We start from the raw sequence: 23586 nt of genomic DNA, 5'->3' as shown, positions 1-23586 counted from the left end.
ATCCAAAAGAGATTTGTGAATGTGGTACCTATTTCAAGCTACATTGCAGACTTATCTGCTTTTCCTCTGATGGGCAGAAACTCTCCATTTGAGGGATATGTGCTACAGTCAGAGTTTATATTTAAAGATTTCGTCTTTGTCCTTTGTCAGGTAAAGCTGCCTTAATTTGTGAAAATTTACATACTGCAGAACAGTTAACTTTCTACCGCTAAGCATTTCTACTCCTCCCTGGAGGAACAAGAGAGTTGCTTGCCTTGAATACTGCTACAAGGTTCAGTTTTTCTCAGGTCGTCCCTGACACACTGTTCTTGGTCCTTTAACAGTTTATTTACCTGACATAATACATAAAACGATTTACCGTTTTTGGTAGGATACACTAAAGCGGTTTAAAAAAAAAAAAAAAAAAAAAATGTAAACAAGCAGAAATATAATGTTGCATAATAAGTCACTTAAACTAAGCAGATCAGCTCCAGCAGTCGATTGATCTGGGTTAGGAAACACTCATTTTGTCCACAGCTAGGCTTTTATTGCACCTTGCTGAATTATGTGGATATGACGTAAAAAAAAAAGGGGGGGGGGGAATTTGCTATCATGAACCCCGTTTAAAATCATTTCGGAAAAGGCAAGGGTGGACCACCAGCTAGGGAATGACACGGGAACAGATTTTGCCCGTCCCATAGGAACTCATTTTCCCGTCCCCGTGAGTTCTTTTCCTGTCCCTGCCCCATTCCTGCTAGCTCCATCCTCATCTGCACAGCCTCAAACACTTTAAAATCATAAGTGTTCGATCTGGCCTAGATTAGAGGCTAGGAGTGAGTGGGCCCACAGCTCTGTCCTGTTTTCCTAATGGTCAGTCCCGCTCCCGCACTAAATTAGGGCACTTTGTGTAGAAGGGTAAAAATATTGCTAGTTTTTTAAAAACGAGCTCAGACATCTAATCTAATCTAATGCTTGGCTTTATATACCGACTTCAATCCAGGAAAGCTCATCTCGGTTTACAATAATTAGGCTAAAAATAAAAAGTGATTAAAGTCCACAACGAGAGAACCTGTTCTAACGTGGTAATTTGTGTCCACGACATAAAACCCTTGCATTTTTTTTTTTTTTTTTTAGTCAAGGTTTATTTATTAAAGTTTTATAATAGTACAACATATGGATGAACATATCAATAACATATGAAATTCGAGATACACAGAGTATTCGAGTAAGAAGTCGTGGACAGGAAACATAAATGCATATACGTGAACAGTTATTAACCCTGAAGTTTAACATAAGTATATCTCTTATCTATTAGCTGTATCCAAAGGAGTCATAAGCATGAGTCTAAATAAAGCAATACAAATAAATAAAATATATGAAAACATATCTTGTAAATGAAATATTCTATATAAATCAAGAGATAAAAATGACACTAGTCTCAGTAAAGAAAATGAAGGAAGGAAAGAAGTGGAAGCGAAGAGTTCAAAGCGGAGTTAGTTGTAGGTATAGCTTCAAAGAATTCCATTTTAGTTGAAAAGGAAGAAATCTATTAGAAGATTTGGCCAAATATGCTTCAGTCCGATATGTGGAACATACCAAGTTCCACCAATGGGAATGCGAAGCTTTGGACAAATCTTTCCAGGATAGTAGAATTTTAAGAGCCAGGGAAAGTAACAAATCCAGGAGAAAATGATCAACATCAGAGATTATATCATTTAATGCAAAAGATTTCAGTAATAACATCTGATATGTCAAAGGAACATCAATGTGAAAGATAGTGCAAATAGTGCCCCAGACAGAGGTCCAGAAAGAACTAATGGAGGGACAGGAGTAAAGGAGATGTTTTAAGGTACCCTCAAAGGAGTTGCAAGTCCAACAATTCTTGGAAAATGAAGGGTTGATCCTATGAGATTTTATAGGGGTCCAGGGAGCTCTGTGTAGGAAAAAGAACATTTGTTGAAGAATGGAGGCTGACCGAGAGGTGTGGAAAGTAGTGTTAAAGATGGAAGACCAGGCCTCGTCAGGGATCTGGGTTTCTAAATCAGTTTCCCAGGAAGATTGTAGGGAGGATAACGGAAAAGGAAAAAGGGATTTAAGCAGTTTGTAGAATTGAGAAGCGGTGTGGCCAGTCGCTAAATATTGTTGTGAAAGTGTAACAATGGTGGGAGTGGAGGAGAAAACTGTTGAGATGAGACCTGATTTCTTAACCGAGGATTTCAATTGTAGCCATCGGTAGAAGTTTGAGTTAGTAATTGAATAAGAGTCCATTAATTCACAAAAAATGAAAAACGTCCCATTGGGATGGCAAATGGATCTTATGTCCCAAATATGATGAGCAAACCAGAAGGGCCAAGAAACAGGTTGACCATCTATCCTAATATGCTTGTTGAACCAGAGGGAACAAAATGCTGATTTGTTCCATGGAATATCTAAATGTTGGTCAAGATCAGTAAGAACCTTATAAGTAGCTGTAATGATGGGGTTTTTAGATAAATGGGGGGGATTCGTTGTGCCTATCAATCTAAGCAAGGGAATAGGATACATGAGAGAAGATTCTAATCTGAACCAGTTGGGTGAATCCAGGGAAGAAGAAGAGGAGATCCATTCTGCTCCCTGTCGTAAAAGGAAAGCTTTGTGGTAGCAGAATAGGTCAGGGAAATTTACACCACCTAATTGAGGAGGGGCTTTTAATTTTTGGATAGAAATCCTGTGAGGCTTGTCATTCCAGAGGAAATGTGTTAATAGCGATTCTAATTGTTTGTAAAAAGAAGGAGGAAATAGGAGGGGAAACATATTGAAAATATATGTAAGTTTAGGTACCATCATCATTTTTATGGTATCTAATCTTCCCCACCATGACAAATGAAGAGGAGACCATGTTGAGAGGGAAGACTTAGTTTGAGAAAGGAGTTTGGAGGAGATTAGCTGTGACGAGGAACGTAAATCCCTATCAAAGGTTAGTCCGAGATATTTAATACCAGAGGTAACCCAAGTGAGTGGTTGTGAAGGGATGGTAAAAGGAGTGCAGAGATCATTAATAGGCATAATTTCGGTTTAGTCCCAGTTGATTTTGTATCCTGATAAAGTGGAGAAGAAAGTGATTAGTCGAATCAGTGAGATCAGAGAGGATTCCAGGTCAGTAAGGTATAACAAGACATCATCAGCATATGCTGATATTTTGAATTCTATATTTGTGATAGTAACACCCTTGATGTCAGAGGAATTTCTAATGGCTGAGAGGAGGGGCTCTAAGGCCAGGTTGAATAATAATGGGGACATGGGGCAACCCTGACGCGTTCCTCTGTATAATGTAAATGGAGGTGAGGTTTCGTCATTAACTATAAGTCTAGCAGAGGGAGAGTTATACAATGTGGAAATCATGTGAATAAAGGGTTTAGGGAAACCAAATCATGATAGCACAGCAAATAAATAGGTCCATTCCACTCTGTCGAACGCTTTTTCCGCATCAAGGGAGACAAGAGCCGAAGAGCTAGTGGCCGACAGAGTGGAATGGAGCACATGACATAATAATCTAGTGTTGTCAGCTCCATAATGCCCTTTCATGAAGCCAACCTGATCTCTATGAATAAGGCAGGACATGACCTTTTCCAAACGAAAAACCAAAATTTTAGCATATATTTTATAGTCTAAATTCAACAAGGATATAGGACGATAGTTCTTCACAAGCTGATGGTCTCTATTTGGTTTTGGTAAAACAACAATGTTCGCCTCAAGGAAACGGTGCGATTTGTTAGGATTTTCCAGAATACCTTGAAAATATGTAAGGAGATGAGGAACCAGGAGAGAGGAGAACGATTTGTAAAATTCTGATGTAAGTCCGTCTGGTCCAGGAGATTTGGCAATCGGAAGTGTAGTAATGGCTCGGACAATTTCATCAGAAGAGAGTGGTTGAGAAAGAGACTGTTGTTGAGAGTCTGTAAGATTGGGCAAGTCGATAGATTGAAGAAAAGTATTGATAGCATCTTCCGACGAGGCAGTTTCAGATGTGTAGAGGTTCGCATAAAAAGATCGAAAGTCTTCTAAAATGTCTCTAGTGGAAGTGTGCAGTTGTCCATTATGTGACTGTATGTGGGTAATCCGTTGCTTCAAGCGCCTTCCTTTAATATAAGTGGCCAAGAGATGACCAGCCTTATTAGAAGAAGCATAGTAGGTAGCAGATCGCCGGAAGATTGTAGCCGATGCAAGTGAGCTGAAGATTTCATTGTATTGAAATTTAAGCTGTTGCAGATTTTTATATATAGAAAGATCATGACGATCATAAAGACGAGTGTCGAGTGCATGAATATCCAGTTCCAGTTGATGTAGTGTGGTTTTTCTCTTCTTTAGTTGATATGCAGAATAACTAATAATTTTGCCTCGAAGCCAGGCTTTATAAGATTCCCATATTATGGAGAAGTCTGTGAGTGTAGTAAGGTTGGTATCAAAGAAAGCACGAGATTCCTTTTCAATGTGAGAAAGAAAAGATTCATCTTGAAGGAGGAAGTTATTCAATTTCCAATGTCTAGATTTGGGCGCTGAAGACCAATTGAGAGAACAAGATACCGCTGCATGATCTGAGATTGTAATATCATATATTCGTGTAGAAGTGACAAGGTTGATTACGTCTTTGGAGCCCAAAATATAGTCAATCCTTGAGAATGATTGATGTGGTGCGGAGTAAAAGGTGAAGTCTTTTGTAGAAGGATGGAAAATCCTCCATAGATCTGACCATCCGTATAGATCCATCAGTTTGTTAACTTCAGTACGAACTCTGAGTTTAGCTGGACGACAGGAGGAAGAGCGGTCAATGAAGGGATCTATCGGAAAATTGAAGTCTCCCGCAAATATGGTATCTGATGATAAGGAAGAGGTGCAAACAGTCCTAAATTGTTGAAAAAAAATGGGATCGTCCGCATTGGGCGCATATATATTAAGCAGTTTCAAGGGTTTCCCAGAGATAGATCCCTCTACAAGGGACCAATGGCCGTTAGAATCATAGTGATGTGAAGAGAGTTGGAAGTTGAGAGATTTTTTCATTAAAGTTATAACTCCATTTTTCTTGCCTGTGGCAGGCGCAGCAAAGCAATGCTGGACCCAGCCTCCGGATAGTTTCTGTGCTTCTTCCAGACTAAGATGGGTCTCTTGAAGTAGACATATATCAGCGTTGAGATGTTTGAAATAATGCAGTATTTTTTTCCTCTTGATGGGACTGTTGATTCCTTTGACATTCAGAGATACTAGATGTAAATTAATCATTTAAAGAGGAGTAGGAAAATGAAGTCTGTATGCTGGCTGAAGGAAGAGTATAAAGCAGTTGCAGAGGCATAGTGAATGGAACTCAGCTTCCAAGATGTAAAACAAGAAAAGAGTAAAAAAAAATAAAAATAATGACGCATGCTTAGAACATGTTTGAGCGAAGTAGCAAAAAAGATCCAAAAATGGGATCTCATGCTGGCAAGAGGAACTCAGCCTCTTCTTCCACTGAGCCCGTCACAACTTGAACATAAAGATGAATGTAAAGACAGACCCAATAGGATTGAAATAGAAAAAAAAAAAACATTGATTAGGAAACATCAGGTCATAGCGCCCACAGTGTCATCCAAGAATTTTTGGAGAGCCACAGGATCATCAAAGTTTTTGGTGGTGTTATGATATGTAACCCGCATCCTGGCTGGATAAAACAATCCATATTGCGCTCCGATATTCTTAAGTTGGGGCCGCATGGCTAGGAAGGCCTTCCTTTTTTGTGCAGTGGCTTTAGAGACATCAGGAACAAACAGTATGCGTTTATCATCCACAGATAGATCAAAGGATGATTTTGCAGCTTGCAAAATTTGCAAAGTTTGTGGGTAGCGTAGTATCTTCATAACAATGGGTCTCGGTGGTTTAGTTGGAGCTGGAGGGCCCGAGGGGACCCTGTGGGCTCTCTCAATTTCTAGATCTGGAGTGAATTTGATCTTTAATTTGGAGGGGATGAATGTGTGTAAAAAGGCTAGCATATCTGGCCCCTCAGAGGATTCAGGGAGCCCTACAAGGCGCACATTGCTCCGGCGCATTCTATTAGAAATATCTTCCAAGTCATGCTGCAGCACGCTGATTTTTTGTAGATCACGCCGGATTTCTAAGTACTGCGAATCATGTGCAGCGAGGCGTTCTTCTGCTAGTTCTAAATGAGCATTGTGCTGCTTCATTTGGGACATGATGTTGCTAATTTCGTTTTTAATATCTGCAGTGGCAGTGAGATTTTCTTGCATCAGTTCCCGTAGAATTTGTAGGTCGTGGGAGATAAAAGCGCCGCTCTCCGTATCGGGTGACTGTGAGGCCTTGGCGGGAGACGGCGGCTCGTGTTTTGACCTTTTAGACGCTGAATGCGGCGTTGCTAGGGGCGCGAGCGGAGCGGCGTCCGCTCTACCGGTTTTGGTAGTCATTCCGGTTGAGAAGGGCACGAAGTACTGACCTGAACGGACTTTTATTTAGGCTGCAAAAATGATTTTTGTGACGGGCTGTAGCGGAGGAGAAACGCTAAGCAGCCATCTTGGAGACAGGCACGTGACGCCCCAACCCTTGCATTTTAACAAGTGAATTAAAAAAAAGTTTGCTCATAGTTATATTTTTTGGTTTCTTTCTGTGTTATGGAGATAGAAAAGGAAAGCAGCAAACTGCCGAAAAATAAATTTGTGAGCATTTATGATGATCTGCTGCAGTGGTCTCAAACTCAAAGCCTTTGCAGGGCCACATTTTGGATTTGTAGGTTCTTGGAGGGCCGCAGAAAAAAAAAGGTTAATGTATTATTAAAGAAATGACAATTTTGGATGAGGTAAAACTCTTTATAGTTTATAAATCTTTCCTTTTGGCTAAGTCTTAATAATAATATTGTAATTTATAGCTAAAGATACATATGATCAAGAAACTATTTTATTTTACTTTTGTGATTATGATAAATAAACCGAGAGCCTCAAAATAGTACCTGGCGGCGAGTTTGAGACCACTGTTCTGCTGGGGAGCAGCTCTAGTCAAACTGGGCATTTATTTTATTACACCCGGAACTAACGTGGGGAGCTGAAAGAGATCATAAACAATTGACATCGTTTCACTTTGTTAGTGTTCGGGTTTCAGTCACACCGATGCTGCAGTTACTTCAGGGCTAGCAAGTTTCGGAGCTGCGAATCTGTCTCCCTCCCGCAAACCCGAAGCGAAATCAAAACGCAGCAAAAGGAGAAAAACTGGAGGCGAAGGGCGGGGCCGAAGGTTGCCACATTTCCGGCTCGCTTCCAGTAAGTCCGGCCCCCTCGGGAGCCGCCCACCCGCAGGCAGCCAGTCCGGCGAGTGTAAGAGGACACCGGGCCGGCTTCATTGGTGCAAGGCAGCCGAGGGGAATAGGCCTATAAAAAGGGAATCGAGGGGCGGGAGGAGGGGCAGTTGTTATTGGGAAAAATAGAGACGGTTGGTTCACTGAACGCTCGCGCATTGCACAGTAGCATCTTTCCTCAGCGATCGGCCACTGTCTTGGGGCGTCACACAGCCATGATCGTTGACAGGTTGGTGGAGGACAGCAGCGGCGATCTCTTGGATCGGGAGGCAGGGCTGATGCTTGGTAGCCCCTTCGGTCTGGGCTGCTTCTACAGCGGCTCCTCGCCTTCCTCCTCCTCAGCCAGCGAGTCCAGCTGCTCCCCGGCACACTCGTCCCCGTCCTCCTCGCCCTACTATGACTCCGAGGCTTCCGGGGGTTGCAGCGTGGTCAGCCGAGGCAAAGGTGAGGTCGGAGAGAGAATCTTTACGGTGGGCTAGGCAGACCTATAACACCTTGGCTATAGAGAATTCCCACTGGGGGAGGCTGGTGATAATAACCACGGTATAAACTAATATCAGGCAGCATTATGGGGTAAAGATCTGGAATAATTACTTATGCTTACTAATATTTATGGGGAATTTAGGAGACACCTAAAAACATATCTGTTCCTGAAGCACTTAGGTAGCTGATTTGCACAATCTTTCCCACAATAACTGATCTCTAAAGTTGTTAGTCACTAGTTTTCAACTTCGTTAGGTCTACTCAATTTGTATCATTTTTAATAATTGTAAACCGCATAGAACTTCACAATCTTGTGGTATATAAACGGTTATTATTAAAACAGGGTGCCACTATTTTGCTGAGAATTGGATGCATGCTTGCCTGCATCTTAAGACAAGCTCTAGGTCCCTGGGAGTTGTGGAAAGTAGTCCTCGGGTTTATTTGAAAAAAAAATGTTAAATATCTGATATGCCAAATGTTTCTTCCCCACCAATTTACAGGTCTTGGGAAGACAATACCAGTATGGATGGTGGCGGCTAAGGCGAGGAAATATGGTCTCCTAAGGTGCCGAGAAAGATTCTATTGTTAGCTGGGGGCTTTCCGACTCTTGGATTATGTTTCCGTAGTTCGGATAGTGGCTGGGAATTGGGAAAGTATTATAGGCATTCTCCGGGTTAAGAATGTGTTGCGTTTTAAAGCTGTTAACCCTTTCAGGACCAAGGGACATATTTGTCCCATAACTTTAAAATCCTATAAATTTTGATTGGGATAGTCTACAGTTCTAAATTTGATATGTACGGATTCCATATGATACTGCCTTTACGTAAACAAACTGGTTCCGACATTCATTCATTAGCGTCGTTGCCAGATTGACGAGAAGATTCACTTGCCACACTGTCCATAAGCCAGAAGTTTGATTTTTTTAAAAAAAAAATAATGATATTTCACAAAAAAAAATCAATTTTTAGGCATCTGCAAACCCTTTTTACCATAAAAATGTCGTCAAAACCACAAAAATTGGCCTACGATCCTTATGGTCCTGAAAGGGTTAAGCGCATTTGTATGTAACTCAGAATTTTGCTGCTTACCTCGGCTCCCAGCTGACAAAAGGGCCAACTGTCCCTATTAGTGGTCCCTTTAAGGTACAGCATTCACAAGCACACACTGTTCTTAAAGTGGCTGTGCATCATTCCTGAATCTGCTACAGGAGAAGCGTAGGAGTCTATGCCACTGGAAATACTGCTCAGTGAAATCAAATGAAGCTGCGCTTTTAAGTACGAGTCATACTTAAGTCAAGCTTCTGTAACTTGGGGACTGCCTGTATTGACCTTCAGCAGATGATGGCACAATACTTGGAGCACAGCCTAGGCTTTTGCCTCTTTTTAGAGAAGGGATCACCACAATATTTTTGGTTTTTCCTGTTTATCGAGTGCTGTAATTCAGGAGCTGATTCTTGTGTGCTAGAGTTTATCCATGTTTGTAGTGCTATGCTTCTTTTTGTGCAGTTTAGGACTCTTGACTTCAGTTTATTTTAAAAACCCCATATGCTCTGCACTTTATATAGTACATTCTCCTGCATGGATAAGTTGGTTGCCAACCTTCTATCCCTTCCGAAATGTTTGTGGATTGTTTTGGTGGGTGGTTTTAGGGTTTTTTTTTTGTTATGCTCATTCATTTGGTTTTCTGAAGCTGTAGTGAATATTGGTGTTTATTAATTTTCTGCACTACCACTATTCCAATAAGCATAAAATAGCTGTCTTTATTAAGTCAAATGCTTTTGATAAATTGGTTCCTTTTTTTTTTTTTTTGTTAACTTCTGCTTTTTTGCCATTTCATAAGCTGACTCAAAGGCTTTTGACAGTGGTGGGTCAAAAAAAGGGAATTTGTTACTTTTCCTATTAAATCATGTCACTTCTTAGTCATGCCTCAGTCTTAATCTCCATCCTTTGGTAGGAAAGAAATTCAGAAAAGGCTCTGGGGAAGAAACATTTGGCATTTTATTTTAGATATTCAACATTTTTCAAATATAACAAACCTGAGAACTATTTTATTTCACAATGTCAGCCAATATACTGGAAAAATGTAAATTTCAAAAGGGTCAAATGAAGAAATGTGGTAAGAGGCTTGACTAATGATTTTATTAGACTGTGTAGTCATTGGTAAAGTTTAACCAAACCACACAGGTGTCGCATAATAAAAATAATTTTCTTCTTTTTTTAATAATATTTTTATTGGAGCAAACAATATAGCCAAAGCTGTTTGTTGAAAATTATTTACGTATGCTTTTATTGTAAACGCCTAGGTGTTAGGTAAGAAGTTTTTAAAATAAATTACTACTAATAAATGGCATTCAGTATTCTTGAGACCTACCTATTAAATTGGTTTTATTAATCAATAGTTTATTTTTAAAAAAGTTGGTGTTTGTTTTAATAGGTGATTACCTTATGGGAGAGAAAAGACAGCAGAGAGGAATTTTTCAAGGAGTGCGCGTCCGACATCCAGTGAAAGAGCTGTTAATGCAACTACGGAATGCCAAACCCCTATCAATAAACTGTGGCAACAAGGAATGGAAGGTTGGTTAGTTTACTACCTGAATAAATTCATGTAAACCGTTCTGAGCTATCCTGGGAGAACGGTATAGAAAATTGAATAAATAAATAACTATACAAACCTAGTGCAAAGCTGCACTTAAAAAGAAACACCTTTTAAAACAGTATAGTTAACCTATGTCCTATTTTTGTTTTAACAGACTCAGGAAGTCCTGGAAACTTTTGACAATTATTCAGGTATGTTCATTTGCTTTGCATTTCCCTGGGATATTTTAGTAAATGCTTTCCACCATTTTCACGACAACTTGGAGATCCTTTAATGACAGGTCAAAGTTAAAATTGATTCTAAATGTTGTTTTTAACAGAGTTGAGGAACATGCTAAGCGGCAGCAAACGGGCTCATGAGTATTCTTCTGATGGACCAGCTTGTAAAAGACCAGCTGCTTTCCAAACACCATTTCTTCTGGTATTATTTTAATTTTCCTACATTTTGTAGCTTGTAGAAGAAATGTTATACTTTGATTGACCCAGTCCATTACTAATAGTGTGTACCCATATTTTGGTTTGTAGACACCACCCAGCACTCCAGCTTCTATGGAAAATATGGAAGAGGCCCAGAAAAAGGAGCCAAAGGCTGATCTGAACGATGATGATGATATGTGGCAGAATATCATCAATATTAAGAATGTATCCAGTCCAGTTTCCCTGAACACTGTTCAAGTTAGCTGGATGAACACTATCCTTCCTAATCAGAATTCCTCCAAAGAGCCATTTCAAGATATTCAGATGGGACAGAGCTATAGTCATGCTCTGACGTCCCAGCCCTTTCCAGCCAGCAGTCCTCCGCAAATGATGGAACAGCCCCAGATGTACCAGTTTACATCTATACCAACACACGAACTGCAGTCCCGTGTACCCCAAAGCTCAGGGTTGGAATATCATCAATTCTCTGGCAATGGCTCATCCTCTGGTTTCCAGCAAAGTTTGTTTCTTAGCCAAGAACAGCAACATTGCTCAGGTCAAAGCTTTCTGCCCTTTTTGGATGAGTCTCTGCATTCTTCTGATGCAACTCTGGCTGTTCAGGCTTTTACCCATGCTAGGCAGCAACCAGAAACCAGCGTTGCACCGCAGTCCTTCAGCCCAGGAATAGGCACTGCCTGTGGCACTGTGCAAGGGCACCAGACCATGCTGAACTCCATGGGTCTCTCCCCAGAGCACCAAAGTATGGCAAGGAACAAGGTGACGGCAACCCAGTTGGGCAAGTCCTTCTTCCAGTGGCAGATTGAGCAAGAGGAGAACAAACTGGTCAACCTTGCTCAAGACCAGCTTTTATACAAAGACTCAGATGGCGATACGTGAGTTTTTTTTAAAGGAATATTCATGCCCAAGTATGACAAGTACAGCTATAGAAATGAGTGGTAGTAAAAGTAAGCATGCTTTAGGAATCCTTAACTTGGGAAAGCTCAGTGTTTGGATTTAACAAGCTTCAAGTTTATTGTAATGTCAACTTGGATATCTTACAGAAGAAGTTAGTATTTCGAAGACTGGGTCTGCAAAAATGAAGTAGCAGGCTTGTAATAATAGATGAAAGGCATCAGCTTAACTTTGATGCTGTTGAATGCAATGACAATACTTAAAAATATTCTTTGTGCAACCCAGTAATAATTAAATCTGTGTGCCCATGGTACCACTCCTGGTAGGGTTTACAAGAAATGTACACCCATAGGTCCTCTGTGATGCACAATCATTTTGTAAAACTACAAAAAAATTATAGCTCAGTAACCAAAGGGTCAGGATTTCTCTGTGTTGAATGTTTTCCAGGCTTTTAAATCATGCTTCAGAGTTCAAATATGATAACTTCCCATTTTCCTTTTAGATTTCTGCATATTGCAGTGGCTCAGGGAAGACGGGCTCTTTCCTATGTCCTTGGAAGAAAGATGGCTGCCCTGCATATGTTGGATGTGAAAGAACACAATGGCCAGGTGAACTGCTAAATACAAAACTTAGAGGGCATCTAGAAATGGAGCTTCCCAAAGGCTGAGGGTGATAAAAACTTTAGTCTATTGCTTTGCACTGTTGAATGTTTTCACACCTCATTGAACAAACAGATCAACGTTCATTCAATAGAAATTATTACATTTAGTTTGGCCTTTGTGCCAGTGCATTGTGAAACGTTAGAAATTTTTTAATGCATGTAAATCAACTTTATATGTTAGTGTGTAGGTTAACCATATTGCAACTGCATGAGGTGTGTTTGTTTTTTTCTTTATAGAGAAATTTTGTGTGATAGTTCTAGAGCAGGGGTTGGCAACTCCGGTCCTTGAGGGCTGTAATTCAGTCAGATTTTCAGCATTTCCCCAATGAATATGCATGAGATCTATTTGCATGCACTGCTTTCAGTGCACATTCATTGGGGGAAATCTTGAAAATTCGACTGGATTCCGATCCTCGAGGACCAGAGTTGCCCACCCCTGTTCTAGAGCTTTGCCTTAGTGTTGCCTGGGAACCAAGGGATAATGTTAGTACTCATGATTTCCTGTTTTTGCCTTTTACAGAGTGCCCTGCAAGTGGCTGTAGCTGCCAATCAGCATTTGATTGTCCAGGATCTGGTGAGCCTTGGGGCACAGGTGAACACCACAGACTGCTGGGGTAGAACTCCGTTCCACGTTTGTGCTGAAAAGGGCTATGCACAAGTACTTCAGGTGAGGGCCAAAAAACTTCTTAAGAAACGTTTCTCACTTTGGAGTTTTTTTGTTTGTTTTTGTGCTCATACATCTTTTCATTAAGCTTTTCTTTAATAAGCTGCTTTCTAAAGTTTGTCATCACTTTTGTGTTGGTGGTGTATGATGTTAAAATACTTTTATGTATGTGGTTTGCACCATTTTGTAGACACAACTAGATTGTTTTTCAGTTCATGTCCAAAACATGACTAAGTCATGAGAAGCAAGCTGACCCATACCTGGTATTGAAACTCCCTTTGTCAATGTTTCTCATATTCAGAAGCCTATAACATGCCTTAAAATACAGTAAAGTTGCAGACTACCTCCCATCTTTCATGACTCCAAAGCTAAATTATAGATGCATATCTATCATTTTTCAGCTGACATTACCAAATGCCATAAAGACTGTGGCTAGATATGTATGTTCCAAACTGGAATTTATACGTGAATGATGTTTACTTTTTGCAGGCGATCCAAAAGGGAGCGACAGCGAGTAATCAGTATGTGGATCTAGAGGCAACCAACTATGATGGTGAATATCTTAATAAATAAAAATAAAACATGAAAACCATATTAAATAAGGTGATACTTTTGTACTGGACTAACTTCTCTAGTTTTCAGAGATCAAAACCTCCTTCCTCAGGTCAGGATAGAAAAATTAATATTTTGGCAGATCCTGAGCATCTCTGGAAAAAAAAGATATAAAATTTATAGTAGTTTGTGTGATCCTCTGCAAAGAATCTCAGTAGTTAACTAAATAGCAAGAAGCTAATTGACACCAATTTTTGTTCAGAATGAAAGCTAGAGCAAGTTAGTGCAACCAAAATCAGATGCATTTGGACTTCTGTAAAATATTTAAATTCTTTTGCGATATCGTGTAATCTTTAAATGTGAAAACTGGTCAGATGCTCATTTTACAATAACATCTTTTGGAAAGTGCAGTTAATGACAAATGAGCTAAAATCAATGAAATTGAAACTGAAGTACAATTAATTACATTATTACCTTTACTGTAAAGTTGGGGGAGGGGAACATTTTTGCTATTTTGATCTGTGAACCTAAGGCATCATTTTCCTAAAAACTGAAAAGTGCTTCAGTACCGAAGGGCATTTAGTGCCCCTCAAAGAATGCAAAAAAAGTGAATGTATTTGAATCCCTTTTTGTTTTATAATTCTTGATAATATTTAAATTGAAGGTCTGACGGCATTGCACTGTGCTGTGATGACCCACAATGCTGTGGTCCACGAGCTGCAGCAAGATCAGCAGCTTCATTCGCCTGAAGTTCAAGAGCTTCTAATGAAAAACAAGAGCCTGGTGGATACCATCAAGACTCTGATCCAGATGGGAGCTTCTGTTGAAGCAAGAGTAAGTTCATTGTGGACTCCAAGTCTAAGCTGTCATTCAGGAATAATGTTAAACAGCCCATAAAAGAGCAATTTTTAGAGTGTGTACCTGGGTAAAGGAACTTTCTGAAAATGTAACATTTTAGCAGAAAATTATGCTGGGATTTTTCCATTATAATTGGGTGGAGTATGGATAAAGAGTTAAGTTATGCAGCCACCTCAACATCTGAATATGGAATCCATAACTTCCAAGTGCCTAGATTTTCAACTGGGTCTAAACTAAACCTTAAGTTTATATACCGCATCCTCTCCATAAAGATAGAGATTGGTATACAGGAACTTTAAGATAAGAAAGGAAAAACATAATAAGAATTAGTGATTATAAAGAGGGTAGCGAGATTTACATTTTTGAGAATAGCCAAGTTTTCAGATTCTTTTGGAATAATTTGGAAGGAGCCCAGATTCCGCAGCAGGGCAGGAAGGTTATTCCAAAGCTCAGTGATTTTGAAGAAAAGAGATTTCCCTAATTTTCCAGCTTAGATAACGCCATGCATTACTAAAGATCTTAATCCATACTGATCCCATTTTAATACTGGTTGCATTGGGAGGTTTCTCCATCATGAACACTGCATAGGTTTTGTTTGAACATAGATTCCTTCTCTTGCTCATTAATGTGCCTCTATTAATGTTGGGTTTTGTTTTTTTAATAGGATCGAAAAAGTGGGCGATCAGCTTTGCATTTAGCCGCTGAGGAAGCGAACCTAGAGCTCCTCCGGCTCTTCTTGGAGCTGCCCAACTGCCTGTCTTTCATTAATGCAAAGGTAAGTTGCTTAATATTTTAGCAATGAGGAAGAAAATGATTCTGACGTGTTTGAGTCTTTTGTCTGATTTCACAATCTCTTAACCCTGCTGGTACTGATGGCCTTGCTCCTTGCCTTTTGTCAGGCTTACAATGGTAACGGTGCACTCCATGTGGCTGCCAGCCTGCAGTATCGGATCACTCAGCTGGATGCTGTGCGTCTACTTATGAGGAAGGGAGCTGATCCCAGTGTCAGAAACTTGGAGAATGAGCAGCCAGTGCATCTGGTTCCTGATAGTCCTGTTGGAGAACAAGTAAGAAATAGCTTTTCACGTTTGGGTGTTCATTCCATCTACCTTTCTTTGGGGGGGGAGGGAAGTTAACTAGTCTAAGGCCAGTGGGGATTCCAGCTTTAGCTTCAGCTGTCATAGGGACAAGGAGCAAATTCAAAAAAAGTTTCAGATTGATAGCTTGTCGGAAAATTACTGTTGCTTCTGCCAATCCCCAGTTTTCTGTTCTGCTGCCCTGCTGAAACTATAGCCCAGTCTTTTCATAAGAACATAAGACTTGCCATATTGGGACAGACTGAAGGTCTATCAATCTCAGCATCCCATTTCCAACAGTGGCCAACCCAGGTCCCAAGTACCTAGCTAGATCCCAAGTAGTAAAAACAGATTTTCAAGCTGCTTATCCCAGGAATAAACAGTGGCTTTCCCCAAGCCATGGCCTATGGACTTCTCTTTTAGGATAAGAACATAAGAAAATAAGAATTGCCTAGAAGTGAGCCTAGTATATAACTTTCCCATTCCTCTCCCAGAGACTCCACAGCCATTCTGGTTATCAAAATTTTCATAATGAGTGTGCATGACGCAAATCTACATGTATTGGGTCTCCTCAGTATGTTGATTCATGTATTTCCTGCAGATTCGGTTGGTTTTCTTTTTGTTGCGATTCATGCATTTTGTGCCTATCCTACAAGGATCATCAGGGTAGTTTTGGGAAACCTTGGCCTGTGCAGGGCAATTCTATAAAGGGGTGCCATTTTTCTTCTGTTGTGACCCACCTGCTAGACAGTGGTCATATATATGACACACCAAACACTGTAATTCACAGCTGAACAAAGCATGCCTAAATATTTCATTGTTTAACTGTAAGTTTAGTATGAATTTGCCTATCCCATATCAAAAAAGCTGTATGTAAATGCATCCATCTCAGATTTCTCAAGAAATATATATTCAGATTCTAGTGTCATCTCGGTGATGGCAACACAAAATCCCTCCCCTGCCAGATATAGTGAAGCATGCGAATATGCTACACAAAGACCTGCAAATATGCTACTCGGCAACTACTTGTGTATATATAACAAATGGCTTACTTGCACCATGTTCAGTTGGGGCTGGAGGCAGCAGTTAGGGTGGTGGGGAAGCAGAAACAGGGACTAGGTTTGGGGATTTTAAGATTGCTGGTCTTCCCAGCTTGCAGGCACTGATGGTTGTAAAGGAAACACAGGCTTACTGTCTACATCAGATTTTTGTGGCACACCTCCTACCTCTTAGGGACACACTGGTTGCTTAAGAATGACATGGGGACAAATTTTTTTCCCCTCCGTCCCAGTGAGTTCTTTTCCTGTCCCCACCCCGTTCCTGCAAGCTCTGCAGCTTATTTCCCATCCATTAATTTGATTTCTCCCCTTGTTTTCAAATTTCCAGATAAAGCGGATCCTGAAGGGGAAAGCAGTTCAGCAGAGAGCCTCAGCGTACTAGTCTCTGCTCAGGATTGCCGTTTGTCTACACTCACTGCTAGTTAAGCAGTCCTAATGTATGTGTAAATAGACCATTTGTCCAAAGAGGGCAAATGTTTGTTGTTTCTATGAAACAATTTTATTTAGTTCACTATTGTATAGTGAGTTATGTAAACGAGGTGCCTGGCAACCAGTAGAAGAGTTTCTGACCTGGCATTGCCTATTGCTGCATCTTAGGCACTTGATTTTAAACTGTGTTTCTCACTTCCTCTAAGGCTTCTAGTAATCTCACTTATCAGAAGAGTCAATCGACCTAGACAGTCTTGATATACTGTGTCACCCTAACCGGATTAGTGTTCTAATTTTTATTATAGAAATGGTTAAAAATACAGAAATTTAGATAAATTTTCAATTTCTCAAATTTGCATTGTAGTTTTTTCATTTCTTCTGTATCATTGTACAATTTTCTGTCTCCAGTAATTATTTTGGAAATCGCTTAAGGGCAGAAGGGAATAACTGTTTTTAGCAAGTTCTGTCATAAATCAGGGGTGATAGCTTTTAGACTTATAAAGTTTGGATGGGTGTCAGCAGACCTGAATAACTTGTACTGCATGAATAGAGGTATATTTAAGAATAGATAACGATGTAATATTAAAGCATACCTGTGAAAGTAAATAGTTTGTTTTCTTATAAATTGTAATATGTTGAAGTAGGGCACAGGTTAATAAGTTGTATGTAAAGAAGTTTCTGGATTCTTGTCCTTTGATGCCACAGGCATTGCATACTTCCAGTTGTAAGCATTGTGTACATAGCCTTGTATTCTAGAAAAGTCATAGGTTTAGTGTTTATTTATGTGTGTGAATATCTATATCATGGTGAGTGGTATAGATTTTTATAAATGTTAATTACAAATGACTTTATTGTACATATGTTTACCAGGGAGAAATATAGCCTTAAGTATAACACTTATGAAACAGAAAACAAAAATATTGCAAAACTAAAAATTTATATATTGTTTGTAGTATGATGTACTGTGGTATATACATCTGTGTATTTTCTAGGGATATTTAATTTACTTTACTATATGTAGAGAAAACATGCATAGGGTTGTTTTGGCTTGTACAGCTGACTTGCCATTTTACACAAATCTTCACAAATCTGTGATTGTAAGACATGCCTATTCATTGTTTGTGAAAATATATCTTGTGTATAACATGCTTCAGCTGGGAATTTTGAGATTACCTTTATCTGATACATGTCAATAGGAGAACACTGTGCATTTTTGTGTATAATCTGAAATAAAGCTTTTAAGTGAAATTTCTGCTGGAGGAGTTATTTGCTTATTAGTGAGAAGGATGTCAAAGAGACCCATGCCAGAAATATTTTTCTGAAGGTGTGATTCAGAAGATCTGAAGCAAACCATTGTGAAACTAGAAAAACAAACTGACAATCTACAGAGCAACGGATCACAAGAATCGGATGTCATTCTCCCCAAATGACCCAAAAGTGAAATTACAGGCCTGTTAGTAAGAATCTGAAATCTATAATTTTTTATTTATATACTAGCTGATGCCCCGGCGTTGCACGGGTATTTAATTATAGCAATAACACTGTAAATGGATTCAAATAAAGATACTTTATAGTGGTGAATGAAATTATTTTTTTACAGCTTTATAAAAAGCACAATATTCAAATTATAATGTGAAATATTTGACAAAATGAATACAATACAACTAACGCAAAACTTGATTATAAACAACATTTTTAGTTTCACCTCCAGGAGCAAGAACATATAAATTCTTGGGTGAACCCACCCTTGAGCAAGCAACATAAAGTTGTCCATGGGAAAAACAGGGGGATCTTAAATCCACTCCACAGTATGTAATAGTCTGTCCCTGTGATTTGTTGATTGTGATAGAGAATGCAAGTCTCACTGGAATTTGCAATCTCTTAAACTGAAAAGGAAGATCTGTTGGAATAAGTGGCATCCAAAAGTTTCAGTATTGATTTAAACAACTCAATATGTGGAAACTCAGGTTGAAAAGAAACTCCATGCAGTTTTTTCCCGGTTCAGAATGGAACCTGTGTTCCTAGTTCAGCATATGTGAGTACTCATGTAATGTAATAACATTATGAACTGGGGTGCATGAAGGAAACAGTTACAAACACAGTTAGAACATACAAACACTATATGTATAGTGTCCGTGGTAGAATAGAAACGATGTCCCTAGTGGTTATAGTGTCATAGAAAGTGTTTTATAGTTGGAATTACTGTGAGAATGGCAGCTTTTTACATTTTTTCCATTGACATGAATGGGTGAAATCTGATTTTCTGTTTGTAGCTCCGCCCATGTGTGCAGGTGGGCCGCAAGACCCCCAGAACATATCACCCCAGGTAGTGAGGGATCTGCATACCAAGTTTCGTTCAAATCGGTCAAGCCGTTTTTGCGTGATCGCGGCACACACACACACACACACACATACATACCTCCAATTTTATATATATAGATTGCCTTTCTCTAGTTCAATCAAAGCGGTTTATATATTACATTCAGGTACTTTTCTGTCCCTAGTGGGCTCACAATCTAAGTTGTGTACCTGGATCAATAGGTGACTTGGCCAGAGTCACAAAGAGCTGCAGTAAAAATAGAGCCTAGTTCTCGGCCCATTGCAGTAGCTTACTCTCCAGAATCATCCGTGGAACCTGAGCACTGTGGAATGACCAATATTGATACATTTTGTGGGAAACTATAGACTAGTGAATCTGATGTCTTTGGACAAAATGGTAGAAGGTATCCTGGAAAACCAAATTTCTGAACATAAGGATAAACAGCTCAACAGGGAAGAACCAGCATAGATTTGACAGAGAAAGTTTTGCCTTACCAACAACACATGGATAAGATGGAGTTGGTTTAGTCAGGATGTGTATAATTCTAGTATTTTAGAACAAGATCTGCTGACATAACCTTTCCTAAAATACATGCAAGAGTGTCCATGTAACAGGAGCAGCCCTTTTACAAAGATATGCATGGAGAAAACAGCAATTTTCACATGTAAGTGCCAACATTTATACATGTATTTAAAATGTTGGCATTTTTAATAAAATTCAGGTACAACAGGTTTTTTCCTGTCCCCAGAAAGCTTATAGTTAAGTTGGAACCTCCAGATAATAGTTAATTATGGGGTCCTTTTACTAAGGTGTGCTAATTGATTTAGCACATACTAAAGATTAGCATGTGCTAAATGCTAAGACACTCGTAGAAATATAATGGGTGCCTTAGGGCTAGAATCACTAATGGCACAGATAAGATCCATGAGGGATCCGATCCAATTCGTGTTTGGGGGGCTGATTCATAAATTGCCGTCATGCAAATAAGGATGATCAGAATCGTGCCCCAATTGCCTGCCCCGATCGCTTTATAGCGATCCCAACGCATGCGCAGACCCTCCGTGCCCAGCAGAGGTTAAGTTTTTTGTTTTGTTTTGTTTTGTTTTTAACAAAAACTTTTTTGCAAGCCTGTGATTTTAACCCACTTTAAAATCTGTGGGTTAAAACCACAGGCTTGCACAGTGGGGAAGGGTAGGAGAGTTGGGGAGAATCGGGCAGGAGATTCCGGGCAGAGCGGGGTGGCAGGAGAATTGTGGTTTCAGGACAGCGAGCAGGAGATTTGGGCCAGAGCAGGGCGGCAGGAGAATTATGGCTTTGGGGCAGAAAGCAGGAGATTCAGGGCACAGGAGAATTGCAGTTTGAGTTGATACAGAGAGCGGGATATGCAATTGGAAACCACTGAATGATTGGTCCCCAACAGTTGCTTGTTTGCCAATCAGCCAGCCTAGTCAGTGTTGCTTTTTTTTTTGTGTATGTGTGTGTGTGTGAATTGCTGCCTGCCTACATTTGAATGCCGTTCCCTCTCATTTGCATGCACGGATCGGAGGATGATCAGGACAGAGGTTAGTGAATAGGGTCGGAGGGGAATCGGTCGCTAAGTGGTTGGAACTTGATTGGTGGGCTTAGTGAATTTAGCCCTTGGTATTCAGCATGCACTAAATCATTTAGCACATCTTAGTAAAAGGACCCCTATGTGACTTATCACAAGGAACTCCAGTGGGATTTGAAACAGGCTTCCCTGAATCTCAAACCACTGTGCTCTATTAGGCTACCCCTTCACTTATGTGCTTATGACTGACACTTTGCACATTTAAGCATGTATATGCAGCTAATTAACCACAGAGGCCTCAAGCCGTAGTTATTTCCAACTGGAGGTGGAAATAAGCAACATGAAATAAGGGGAAGAGCTTCCTTAATCCTTGTTAAGGGCTGGCCCAAAGAAGCACTTTTTACAAACTTTGCATGGATAAGAGAGCAGCCGTAAATCTAGAGCTTGATAAGTGGGGACATATGTGCATTAAAAGTAATAATATAACACTGCTGATATCAACTTATAATGTAGGTCAATATATAATTATAAATTAATATCTGCAGTGTTACATTATTCTTGATGTTTTGATTTTCACTGCTCTTTTCATTTGGTTATTTGCATATATACCTGCATTCACTTTCTGAAATTGGGACTAGACCTGTAAATTGCAGTTCTTCCCAAATTGTGACCCCTTCCAACCTACAAATAAGGGGTAAGTTATAGACGAGGGTGTGCTGGAAAGTTCTCAGTTCAACCAAGAAGGGAATGATGTGGAGCCATGAAACTTACAAGTTATACCACATATTCACTCCTAAGTTCAACTCATTTGGCACATCATGTCTGAAGTTGTGTGTAAACTTGCCAAAAAATGCTCTGATGTCTGGTCACTGAAATACTGCTCCACTGCTGCAATCACCTCTGAATCAATGGAAAATTGTCATCCTTTCCATCTCATTTTAAGGTTTGGAAACAGAAAATAGTCAGATGGAGCAAGATCTGGTGAGTAGGGTAGATGGTTTATGCACTGAAATCCCATCCATCAAAACATCCATCATTTTCCAGCCTTATGAGCAGGCGCATTGTCTTGCAAAATATCCATCGTTTTCCAGCCTTATGAGCAGGCGCATTGTCTTGCAAAATAAGAACTCATTTCCACAGTTTTTTCAATGCCTACTTTAATCAGCACAGCAAGTTATAGTAGAATTCTGCATTAACTATGTGGAAAGATAGTCACTACAGCACTTTCCTGATCCCAAAACACTGTGGCCATGATCTATCCTGCTGACTTTTGGGTCTTGAATTTCCTTGGCCTTGGAGAACCTGAGTGCTGCCATTGCATAGACTGTTTAGTCTCAGGATCATAGTGGTGAAGCCATGTTTTAGCAACAGTAGCTAGTTGTTCCAAAAGTTTGGCAACAGTTCCCTGAAAATGCTGTAAAATCAACTTAGAAGTATCCACGGGATGTTGTTTCTCAGCAGCATTCAAACATTTGGGCATCCAATTGGCTGACAGCTTCTGCCTACCCAGCTGCTCATGGATTATATACACCCAACACATGCTGTGGATATCTGCTACAATCAGATCATGGGCATGGTCAACAATTTCAGGAGTTGACACTGTTTGAGGCTTCCCAGACCTTCCTACATCTTCAATCTTGAAATCTTCACACTAAAAGTTTGCACACCACTTCTTCACTATGGAATATGATGGGCATTTGTCACCCAATGTTTGCATCATGCATTCATGAATTTTCTTCTGCAGGAATAGGAACTTCATTGATGGTTCGGAGTTCCACACTTAAAAGTTTCACACATTTTGTTGACGTGGTTCAATCAGTGATCTGAAGCAATGTGAAAATATAGCATTACAATTCTGCAAATTGGTACTTTGCAAAATAAAATCACACTCTTTTCAGCTACAATGGCAAAATAATGCTCAGAATTTAGGAAGTTGGTTCGCCTGAAAACCTATCAGCACTCTTGTATATGAATCCTAAAAATTCAGTGCTGAAAAAAATTGCTGAGTTGAATTCTATAAACTATGCCTAAAGTTAGGTGCGGTTTATAGAATAGCACATTTTATTTTTATTTATTTATTGTATTTTCAATATATTATAGAATAGCACTTATGCTTGGGACCCTTGCCTAACTTTCCCTACATCTATAAGCACCAACTGAAATATGGTAAATCTTCATGTCTAACTTGGGCACAGATGCCCCTTATTCTCTAATTACATGTCTAAATTTGAGAACTGCCATTGATAGAAACATGATGACAGATAAAGGCCAAGTGGCCCATCCAGTCTGCACATCCATAGCATCCACTATCTCCTACTCTCCCTAAGAGATATAAGATATATTGATGATGTCTTCTTTATATGGAAAAATTGAAAGACTTCATTAAGTATTTGAACAGATGTCACTACAACGTAAATTTCACCCATGCATATAATAAGACAGAAATGTATTTTCTTGATGTAAAGATTAAAAGACATGGTAATGTATTTTCAACAAAAGTTTATAAAAAATTCCACTGACAAGAATTCTCTATTACATTATTCAAGTTTCCATCCTACTCCCCTGAAGAAAGGGTTACCATACTCACAATTCTTACGGTTACGGATGATATGTTCTTCAAATGAAGATTTTAAGGTACAAATAAAAGAACTGTTATTGAGGCATCTTGTATGACTTATGGAATTTTATATTTTGATGTATGTGTGGGTTTGGCCTTAAATTATAT

The 23586-nt window shown here is 39.6% G+C and overlaps 1 protein-coding gene across 2 annotated transcripts in view; it reads left to right on the top strand.

Annotated features, from left to right (window-relative positions):
- The window catches only part of NFKBIZ (NFKB inhibitor zeta), a 43613-nt gene extending 25369 nt beyond the window's left edge, over positions 1-18244 (top strand). The window contains exons 1-12 of one of the 2 annotated variants that reach the window (XM_033941310.1): positions 7403-7732; positions 10205-10344; positions 10521-10557; positions 10686-10786; positions 10891-11675; positions 12197-12302; positions 12876-13022; positions 13509-13572; positions 14236-14405; positions 15094-15204; positions 15329-15496; positions 16892-18244. In XM_033941310.1, coding sequence (XP_033797201.1) covers positions 7504-7732; positions 10205-10344; positions 10521-10557; positions 10686-10786; positions 10891-11675; positions 12197-12302; positions 12876-13022; positions 13509-13572; positions 14236-14405; positions 15094-15204; positions 15329-15496; positions 16892-16945 — 2112 coding nt within the window. In that variant the 5' untranslated portion in view covers positions 7403-7503 and the 3' untranslated portion in view covers positions 16946-18244. Of the gene's footprint in view, positions 1-7402; positions 7733-10204; positions 10345-10520; positions 10558-10685; positions 10787-10890; positions 11676-12196; positions 12303-12875; positions 13023-13508; positions 13573-14235; positions 14406-15093; positions 15205-15328; positions 15497-16891 lie in introns of those variants that run through there. The other variant, XM_033941311.1, reaches the window with a different exon arrangement.
- Positions 18245-23586: the final 5342 nt, after the last annotated feature.

Source organism: Geotrypetes seraphini, chromosome 4, assembly GCF_902459505.1.
Source record: "Geotrypetes seraphini chromosome 4, aGeoSer1.1, whole genome shotgun sequence".
NCBI classification, from domain to species: domain Eukaryota; kingdom Metazoa; phylum Chordata; class Amphibia; order Gymnophiona; family Dermophiidae; genus Geotrypetes; species Geotrypetes seraphini.
Note: the sequence above shows the minus strand (reverse complement) of the source record. Positions and strands in the feature narration are given on the sequence as shown.